Source organism: Carlito syrichta, unplaced genomic scaffold, assembly GCF_000164805.1.
Source record: "Carlito syrichta isolate Samal-C Ts95f unplaced genomic scaffold, Tarsius_syrichta-2.0.1 Scaffold306787, whole genome shotgun sequence".
NCBI lineage: Eukaryota > Metazoa > Chordata > Mammalia > Primates > Tarsiidae > Carlito > Carlito syrichta.
The window spans coordinates 441,474-452,827 of NW_007250883.1; the positions used below are offsets into that span (position 1 = coordinate 441,474).

The following is an 11,354-nucleotide window of genomic DNA, read 5'->3' on the forward strand; positions in this document are numbered from 1 at the left end:
ATGTTCTCACTCATAAGCAGACCTTGAACAATTATAATACTATAAGAAAGTGTTTGGCAGTAATGGGAAACTGTCATGGAGGGGGTGGGATTGGCCGTTGAAGGAAACTGCTAGTGAAGGGAGGGGCATACCTCATCAACAAGGCTACCTGCTTGTTGTATACCTAATCCTGAATTGTACCCCACATCTTTATAATAAAAAAAGAAAGAAAAGAAAAAAATGTGGTACATATGCACAATGAAATATTATGCAGTCATAAAGAAGGACAAACATACGGACTTCGCAGCAACTTGGATGGATTTAGAGTCTATCATACTCAGTGATCTATCACAGAAACAAAGAAAAAATTACCATATGTTCTCACTTATAGTTCAGGCCATATTGAATTTGAAGAGGCATCTAGGTAGAAGCAGATGGATACTTGGATGTGTAGCTGAGAGAAGAGCTACAAACTGGAGACAAATATTTGTAGGTTATTGGCATTAACATTTCTTGAAGCAGTGGTGGTGTATACATTCACCTTGGAAGGTGTGAAACATCAGAAGTAAAGAATCCCAAGAACAGTTTTAAGGAAAATCATTTATTAACAAAATAAACACCTATTGTGTTCTAGACCCAAGAGCTGCAACTATAAGTAAGAGAAAAAGTTCTTTCTCCCATGCAGTTACATTTTCAACAATAAACCAGTAAATAAGTAAAATGAAAACCCTAATATAGTAGGCTAGATATTTTCATGTAATGTGCTTTTAAGAAAATAAGACAAGTATAATTACGAATACCTGGAATGAGGTGGAATGCTTTCAGGGTGAGGCTAGAAATGGAAAGAAAAAGAAAAATGAAAGCAGGAAGGAACATGAGAAGGCCCAAGGAGGCAGAAAAGGAAATGGGAATAGCTCCCCCTAAAGATGAGCAAAGGGAAACTGTTGTAACTCCGAGACTTCCAAGACATGGAACGTGGAAAGTTCATTTTCTCTCTGATAAGTCCACCAGAAGATGAAAAGTGATTCTGCCAAAGCTGCTGTTAACACAGTATGCAGAGTAGTGAGTAGCAGGTCTCAAAAAGGTCATAGAAAGACGATGACTTGAACCTGAACTGTTGAAAGTTGAGACTGCTGAAATCTAGTGAGCAAAAATAACTAACAAATAACCAAGACATGGCACTTTCTTAAATCTTGCACTGAACCTCTTAGTTCATACAGTTATATATTAATATTGAAAATGTCATTTGAAATGGAAATGTTTACCATTCCTGTTTTTCTCAATTGTCTATGTCTGAAATTTTACCCACAGGGTCAGTTAGTCCTTACAGACACCAATATTCATTTTCTAGCAGCAACCTGAAATAATTAGCATCTATGTATTTGGACATGAATATTTAAAAGATAATTGAAAATGAGGAAAGCAGTTTAGCCACCAAAAATATAGCAAAACAAAGTTATTTGTTGAGTATATATTATTTTAAAAACCTAAAGAAATATTTTTTAGTCAATATCATGATGCATTTTCAAGCAAATATGAGAAATTTAAAGAGGTCACTACTAGTTATAATAAATTACTAAAAAGCTTCAAAAAAAAGGAGACATACAAGAAAAAGTTGAAAATGGACAACAGTTTTTACATTTATGGGGGAAAATTATGAAGTTAAAGGTGACCAATTTTCTATGTTTCAAGATAAGTAAAAGGAAATTACACAAAAATTACAGGTCAATAATAGTGAAGAAGAGGGAGAACATTAATAATCTATCTCCTCTGGATGTTGCACTATATTACTCAAAAGGTTGTATAATTCTCTCTGCTTCATTATCTAAAATCAAGACAAACCCTGGGACGCAGGTATTGATGAATAAGAATCACAGTGCCAGACTGCCTTCTACTTGAGGACTCTAAGAGAACAGGTGACTCCCCTTCTAATTCCCTTCAGCTTCACTGAGCCATTTTCCTCCATTAGTAAGCTTTTGGGCTATAAAGCTATTTCACAGGGTATTAGATGCTACGAGTCTCAGGTGTATAATATATGTTATTCAGACAACACAATGAGGATTAGGTGACTTCTTTAGGCTTCTTGATTATAGTGTTGATCATAAGTTGGATGAACTTAGCACAAGCACAGCGACCATTTCAGTTCATTCATTACTCATTATCAGAGCATAATGGCTACTTTGCTCAGATCTGAACCATGCATTCCTCATATTTATAACGAAAGATAACTTTGGGGAAAAAATATCTTCATTCTCATCAGAAAAATGTTTTACAGACAGTGCATGGTTGTCACTTTTTTGGCTTTTCAGTTTCTCTAATTTCTATCCTCTCGTCAATTCTAGAGGCAGAGGGACTTTCAAAGTATGTAAGGTATTATATACAAGCCAGTTGACATTATCTATTTTTTTTAGCCTGAGTTTTATTTTTTTAAAAAAAGATAAGGTTTTAAGAGGTCTTTAAAATAGATGACTTTGAAAGGGTATTCAGCATAAATGTAAATGAAATTTGTAACTTGAGCAGATGACCAAATCCTACAGGTTATTTAACAAATTTAGAATACCCAAAGTACAACTAGAAAATGAGATCTAAACATGGAAGATTCAGCAACAGAATCTGTGATTGGGTTTTTTTCACTGCCTTCACTTGTTTTGTAAATGTTATCTCCATATCAGGTTTCACCTCCTTGGTAAACACCTCTTGGTATTTTTTCTTTTCTGTATCCCAACTCCAACTCTAACTGCAGCCCTCAAGCCCCTATGGCTTCAGAGATAAGTAAAGGTGGTTGCCAATGCTGGAAAAAGGAAGATGTAGGCAGTTCCTACCAGACCAAGGAGAAGCAATATGTTTCCTCAAAAAAGGAAATTATAGAAATAGGACAAAGCAAGACCAGAGGATAGATACTAGGGACCCGATTCCTTACTCTGGGAAAAAGTCATTATGTATGCATGCAATGGAGAGTTTGCAAGAGGGCAGAAACACCAATTTGTCCCCTACCACTGCTTCAGTAAATGTAAATGGTAATAAGCTACAAATATTTATCTCCAGTTTATAGTCCTTCTCTGAGCTACACAGTCAAGTATGCACCTGCTTCTACCTTTCAAATTCAGTATGACTCAGCAGAGAGAAAAAGAAACATAAACAAGAGAAGCTTTTGTCCCCTTTCTCATTTAGACCACATAGTGTTGAGTGACCTCAGCATATCAGAAATGGGGACTTAATACATTCTTGCAGGTCCTGGGTGGATGAGGGGCAGCAACAAGGAGAGTCTAGCCTGGGCTCTGTGGTTGAGGCCCAGGTCCATTGACACTGACCACTGACACGCACTGCTGAGAGAACACGCTATGCTTCCCATCTGCCAGACTTCGCAGGAAGCCAGCAAGAAGCCCAGTGGCCAGATAGTGCAATAAGTATCTCAGAGGTAACCAGTCAGTTCAGAGGACATAAGGACTTGTGAGCTTTGCCTTATATCCATGAAAGTTTGAATGTTAGCTGAAAAGAGGCAGATTTACCCTCAAAGTAACCACTTTCAACAAAAGGCATTGTGACATTTAACTGGAAAGCTAAATTTTCATCCTATTATCCTGTCCCCAGTTAGTCAACTCCTCCTTCCTATATCTTACTACCCTTCAACCCCAGTAAGACATAAGTGCTGGGAAAGAGAACAGAAATTCAAAATATTATAGAAAAGAGTCTATATTTTTCTTATAATTTTCCACCTCTTTACACATTATCAACAGAATTAAATTAGACATTCCAAGAAGATAGAGCTTCCCACAAAGAATATCTCCATTCACATCAATGCAGGTTTGGCACATATGTGCTTAGAAAGAAACACTGTTTATTTTATGTACTCAAACACAGCCTAATTTCATTCCTTAAAATAAACCAACAAATATTTATTGAAGCACATCACAATGTGTTATCAAGAAGTCTCACAGCATTTAAAATGCTTTTTATCACAGTCTGGGTCTCTAAGGCTTAGAATCTTTTCAAAGTGTGCCTCAACACTTATAAGTCAGAGTGTGAGCTGACTGAGGACTTCAGACAGTTTCAAACTGGGCAGTACCTTCATAAAGTCACTGCAGACAAGAATCTTGTCCTCAGCTTTTTAAGCCCTGAAATGTAATTCTTATCACATCACACAGATTTGATCAGGCTCTGACATGCTGGCACATGTACCAAAGACAAGGTTGACCAATATGCCCATTGTGTCTGTCTACATATCACTTCTGGCTTGGCTCAGTGGCTCAGCCTGTAATCTCAGCACTTTGGGAGGCCGAGGTGAGTGGATTGCCTGAACCCGTGGGTTCAAGACCAGCCCGGGCAACTTGGCAAGACCTCTTTTCTACAATAAATAAAAAATTAGCCAGGTGTGGTAGCATGCACCTGTAGTTCTGGTTCCTTGAAAGGCTGAGGTGGAAGGATTGCTGGAGCCCAGCAGGTCGACACTGGGGTGACCGTGAGTGTGACACTGCACTACAACCTGGGTGATGGGGTGAGAATCCAACTCAAAAATAAAACAAAAACAAAAACAAATACTTATCACTTCTATAGCATCTGAAACCTATCCATCACATGTTGATTTTTCTTTTTCTTTTTTATTTTGAAGGCAGATCCTGTTCCCTATCAGAAACAGAATTTTCTATCTTAGTTAAATTTTTAAAAGTCTAAGATTTAGAGAATATAAATGGGTCAAATCAGCTTCACATATTTAAAACAAACTTGACAGAATTAAGTTTAATGGACAAAATTAGCCTAAACCCCTCCATTCTGTAGATGTGATCTAAGAGATCTAATCATCTAGGGTGTTAAATAGTGAAGACTTAACTTAGACATTGAGAACAGGTGTCATAATGGCCTGTGTTAATAACCACAAATTGAGATAACTGCTTGGCTCATGGCAATTTCTGGGAGATCATGTCTGTACAACCCTTGGCCTCCAATTCTGATAACAGACTGTCCCTCCCTCTCTCCCTACAGCCATGAAAGTGAACTCTTGATCAGTAAAAACTGAGCATAGCACTCATCATCTTGGTTATAAGGGCTGGACATGTGATCCCAGCAAATCTTCCCTGGAATATTTCACACTGGAGCTGAATAACATTAAGTCCTCATTTTCCTTGACAGCAAGCTGTGAGAATATGAGCCTAGAGGACTGAATTCCACACGGTTTGCTGCAAGGAGGCGCTGGTCTGAGAACAAAGACAATATGCAGAGAGAAGCACAGAGGAGAAAGAGAGGTTCTTAATGATATCTGAGAGTCTGGCTCCAGTCACTCTTGATATCAGCTCTCCTTCCTGGTAATAGCAGCCAACAAATTTTCTCTGTAGTTTAATCTACTTCCAACTGGGTTATTCTTACTGAAAATCGTCAGAGTTCTCAACAATAAAACTAGTGAGAAAGTGGTGAAACCCAACAAGGTGGATAAATAAAATTTTCCAGGATTGTCATAGTCAAAAAACAATAACACTCAGTGCTACTTATGCAATTTTGAGATTTCTGCAAATCTCTGAGCCTTAGTTTACTGTCTGAAAAGTGAAACTTATAGCCACCATACTAGATTATTGAATAATTTGAATAATATACATAAAATGCTCGGCATGATGCCTATCCCATAGTACTTGCTTAATATGTGCTAAAAATGTTTTGAAAATGAGGACATGAAGTAATGATGAGGAGGATCCTAGGAAACCAAAGATTATAGAGCTCATAATCTTATGTAATTTTCCATTAAAAGCCCTACCTGCTTAAACATATCTTGAAAAAGAAAACTGCAAGAACTAAAAAGAAAAATGTTATAAGTCAGAAATAATTAGAAACAAAGCATATTGATTACCTTAAGTAGCAATGATTTTTGAAAGCTTAACTTACAATAAATAAGCAGAGTTATTGAAAGTTTATGAGAAGTTAATGAAATGGTCTAATTTTTTAAGAATAAATGTAATATAAAAGCTAAAGCAAGTGTGACTGATATAGCTGTTTCCTGAGAATGAATGTAGCAATACTTTTAGTCTCAACTCAAATTCCCTCACAATAATAAAGCCTTTATTGACATCACCAAACCCAAGAGCCACGCTGTGTACCACACCTATGGTGTCCAGTCTTTCATTGTATCTATTTATCTTCCCTTCTACATTATAAAACCTCCATAACAAGGTCTCTCTTTGTCAAGTTTTTGCCCTAGAAATATAGCTCAAGAACTTCCAGAGACATGGGATCCAATCTTGCTTCTGCTACTTACCTTGTGTACTACCTTGAAAAAGTCCCTAACCATGGTAGCATATCCACAATGCTTGTCTTCAAAGTTATCTACTCTACCCTTCTACCCCAGTGCAACGATTCTATCTAAAATACACTTGCTGGCAGGACACGGTGGCTCACATCTGTAATCCCAGCACTTTGGGAGGTTGAGCTGGGAGGACTGCTTGAGCCCAGGAGTTGAAGACCAGACTATGTAACATAGCGAGATCTCGTCTCTAGAAAAAAGATCAAAAAGTTACCCAGGTGTTGTGGTGCACACCTGTGGTCCCAGCTACTTGGAAGGCTGAGGAAGAAGCATAACCTAAGCCCAGGTGGTCGAGGCTGTTCTAAACCGTGATTGAGTCGCTGCACTCCAGCCTGAGGACAGAGTGAGAACTGACTCCAAAAAAAAAAAAAAAAAAATATATATATATATATGTATATATATATATATATAAGCTAATTAATTAATTAAATATAAAATACGTATGCTACCTACACACACTGAAATAGACCCTCTACAAAAAGTAAACTTCAGTCAACCTCCGTGATCACTTTTTGGCATAACTATTGTCTTCCACGTTGAATAACTTAACAAAGCAATGCGTATAAGGCCCAATATCATACAGCAAGCACTGCAGACCCAGAATTCTAATTTAAAGAGTATGTCCTTCCTATCACACAACTTCTCTGTATTTTATGTCTTAGTATACTTTCAAATGATTTATGACTATTAATAGTCTTCATATGAAACACCTCACTGATTAGTTTGAACAGTCAAATGAATGATGATATAAAATTTCTTTGTAAAGTACTCCAAAATATGAAGTAGGAGTATGGTCATGATGATGATGTTGATGATAATGGTAAGAAAGAGAAAAGTATGTCCTTGGAATGCTTTGTTGCACTAATATTTCCATGTAGCTAAATGAGCCACTTACTGTGAATTGTAGCTCCTTAATGGGAATTGGGAGAAGGCCCTGGATTCTTATTCCTATTTTCAATTCAGCGTTTGAATACAATTAAAATATATGGATTTTCGGAGGTAGTTACCTACTATATTTACTTGGAAATCATGGCTATATTCGCTCTGCATACAGATATATACCTTGGAAAAGGATGGTAATTGACTTGAAATTTCTGGTCTTACTGGGAAAAGTCTATGAAACATTGGTTTGTTTGAAAACTGCATGTGGAGCTGTGATTGCTGGGCTCTGGTTTCCTGGCTGTGTTGAAGTCTCCTCTCCTTTTCTCCTAATTGTTCTTTCAGCTGAAATTGGAGACCGGTTAAAGCCTGTAACATATTTTTCTTCTTTTCTTCTATTAGTGGATTTGACAAAAAGGAGCACTGCAAAACATATACAAAAAGTATTTTATTTGATTGGCTGAGATTACATATTATAAAATAAATCTAGTAAATGACAGGGGAAGCATCTGAAATAGAAAAACAAACTCATTCTTTAGTGGTTATGGTTCACCCATAAAGATACAATTCTTAATGTTCAAGTTAAAAAAAGATGAGAAGAAACAGTTGGCATTCAGCTACAATTGTGTTTGGAGATTTGTGCCTGACTTTGTTATTCTGAGCAAAGCCAGGTACCAGTCTCTTGGGATTATGTACAAAGGCAAGAAAAAAAGTGGACATGTACAAACCTCAAAGGTGACTGCTGGGTTAATAAAACAGTCTGTTTTCTGTTCACCCACTCTTGCTCTCAGTGTGCAAGTATATTAAAATATGTCAAAAGGAAAACCATTCGCTGTGCAAAAATAATTCAACTACAAGTCACAATTTCCAGCTGGTGCAGTGCCTTCGTGGATTTAAGTGCACTAACAAGTGACCCATACGTCTCCCTGGATAAAAGTTGTATCCTCATTAAAGGAGAAACAAACACAAAATAGGAACAACTGCCACACAGAAAAACAGACCACAATAGATACTGTATTTTCCACACTGAGTTTCTAACTTGAACTATGGCAGACTGAAGAACAGAGCGGTTCTAGGAGTAACCTCTCAAAAGGAAATGAAAGTAAAACAAGGAAGCTTCTAAAGGAACTAAATGTCTAGCTAATGGCCATGCAAATTCTCATTCAAAGACTCTGGAAAAACATCTTTTTCTTTCTGATCCCTAAAAAAATCACCTACCACATAAGACATTATAATAATGTGACATGACTATAATAAGCAAACACAACCTCTGGGAATTTAGAATCTATGCTGTAAATTATATCTTTAAATAACATCTCTTGAATAAATTCTGTTTTTTAACGTTTATAAAATTATCACACCCACCTTTTTTTCCTGATTTTTCTCTAGAGAATAATAGCATTGCTAGGACACTGCAAAGAAAAAAAATAAAAGACGTTAATGCTGCTCAACTCTAATAACACTATTCTTATTTTCATACATTGTGCATTATTATAAGGCAAAAACATACATTGAATGCTCAATGTGACAGGGTCGGCCCTAAACACAGCAGGATATGTAAAAGGAGCATGTGCCTTCAAAAAGTACATAAACATTATCTGGAACAATAAGGGGACAATACTTGAGAGAAAATAACTGATTACAAAAGTTGGTATTAACATTAATTTCAGAGCAGGGTAAGGTGCTCCTCTTATATACAGGCAATACCTTTGCTCAATCATCTTCATAGCAATTAGCACGCATTTCCTGTTTACTCCCCTGCCCCCAACACACACACCAGAATGCAAGATCCTCAAGAGGAAGATTCCTTATATGTTGTTTCTTACGCTGTTAGAACTCTCATCTTGTACAGGCTGTGACACATGATAGAAACTCAGTAATTATTAATTGATTGGTTGGCTAGCTGATTAAATATAGCTATGCACTCCATCATTTGTACCCCTCTTTGAATAATCGGGCCCCTACTGAAAGACAGCTGGAAAGAAAAGATGGCTCTAGAAAAAGAACAATGTTTTCTATGACAACCTGCAGCCCACAGGCAATAGATATATGCATAGAAAAAAAGAACCACACAACTCTGAATTACACTTTCAACTAGAATATATAAAACAATCATGAAAATGAAATTGAAGTTTAATATAGGAATGTAGGTAATAAGGGATCAGCAAACCAATCTAAATAAATTAAAATGTCTAGGCCCCAACTAATTATGTGAGCTTCAAAACAAGAAAAGTATCTGAGGAACCAAAGTTAATGATAAGAAAAACTTATTAAAAATGTCTCAGGAAAGATAGATTTTAGAAACCAAGAACTAGTGAACTTGAATTTTAGGCCTCGTAAAATTCTAAAGCAGATTGATTATTAAACAGCTAGTCTATGAATTCTTGAAAAATAAAGTGGAATTCACCAGGAGATAGGGAGCTGGAGTCAAGAGAGTATTGTAGGATGACAAAAGTCCTTGGTACATATTGTGAATAAGGCCTCCAGGAGTCACCTTTGTGATTTCTCCTTTTCCCTATTTTCAATGGTTAAACTGTGTCCCCTTCTCACCAAAATATGTCCTAACTCCTGGTACCAATGTGATCTTATTTGGAAATAGGATCTTTGTGGATATTATTAAGGTACAAATTAAGATAAGATCATATTAGAGTAAAGGTGGGTCCTTAATTCAATATTATTGGTGTTATAGGAAGAGGAGAAAACACATAAGAGAACACAGACACAGAATGAAAGGAACCCCATGTCATGACGAAGGAAGGGATAAGAGTGGGAGAAAAGTATGGAATTCTCCCTCCAAGCTCTCCAGAAGGAACCACACCCCTGCTGGAACTCTGGCATCCAGAACTGTAAAAGAATAAATTTCTGTTATTTTAAGCCACCTGATTGCCAGTAATTTGTTATGACAGCCCCAGAAAAATAATACACCATTCTATAAAAAGGAATTAGTGATATATTTTGTCCAGTTCATTGTCAGAAGTATTATACCATAAGCAAATATTAATTTCAGCAAAGCATTTTACTAAGATTCTTATAATGTGTTCACTGATGAACTGAATCTATGTGAACTCAATTATTAGTTAGGTTCAAAGTTGCTAAAATTGCCATTTCCAAAAAGAACTGATTAATAATTCAACATAAACTTAATCTTCCCCATATTTTTCATTTATTGATTTATTGAAAATAACTCTCAGCCGGGCTTGGTGGCTCAGCCTGTAATCCCGCGCCTTTGGGAGGCTGAGGTGAGTGGATTGCCTGAGCCCGCGGGTTCGAGACCCGCCTGGGCAGCAAGACCTCATCTCTCCAATAAATCAAAAAATCAGCCGGGAGTGGTAGTGCATGCCTGTAATTCCGGTTACTCGGAAGGCTGAGGCAAAAGGATCGCCGGAGCCCAGCAGGCAAGGCTGCGGTGGCCGGGAGCAGCCACTGCACTCCAGTCTAGGTGACAAAGTGAGACTCCACCTCAAAAAATAAAAAGAAAAAAAGAAAAGAAAATAACTCTCTGGTCTCATATTTCTATTTTTTTAATTTAATTTAATTTTTTTATTTTAAAGATGTGGGGTATAATTCAGGGTTAGGTATACAAATATTCATTATGCATGTGCCCTTGTTGATGAGGTGTGCCTCCCATATTTCTACTTTTTAAGGCCCTTTGTAGCTAAAGGAACACAAGTTTGGGAAACTCACCTAATGTAATATTGCTAATGATGAACACAAAACCTTTTATTAAGCATTTTCTGTTCAACGCATTTAGCAAAACTTAGAGAAATATATACAATGAATGCTATCCAAATATGGGAGAAAAGTAAGTTGAGAAAAATAAAATTCACACATTTAAAAATGAAATTCTTATTATCTTTATAATTTATAATTCTAACAAAGTTATATAGTAACCATTATTAATATAATTCTTTAAACCCTAAACAGTACTTAACATATAGGAGACACTCAATTAATTACTATTATTAAAAATAGCACTATAGGCTCGAATAATGGGTCGAACCCACGCACGTGAGAAATACACAATATTTCATTTGGGTTCAAAATTTAAACAGATGTAAGGCACAGAATATCTAGGATCATTATCAACTCATGGAATAGATTTGGAGATATCAGTTGACCAAAGTCTCAGTGAAGGCATCCAAACAGTGTTTTCTAAAACAAAAACAAAACACAACACACAACAAAGGTGAGAATTTTGGATAAATCAATA

At 36.5% G+C, this 11,354-nt stretch overlaps 1 protein-coding gene across 1 annotated transcript in view; it reads right to left on the minus strand.

Moving 5' to 3' along the window:
• The window catches only part of TFEC (transcription factor EC), a 160,870-nt gene extending 153,410 nt beyond the window's left edge, over window positions 1-7,460 (minus strand). Inside the window, exon 1 of the mRNA XM_008063383.1 lies at window positions 7,328-7,460. Within this exon, the coding sequence (XP_008061574.1) occupies window positions 7,328-7,411 (84 nt within the window). The 5' untranslated portion in view covers window positions 7,412-7,460. The remainder of the gene's footprint in view (window positions 1-7,327) is intronic.
• Between the last annotated feature and the right edge of the window lie 3,894 nt (window positions 7,461-11,354).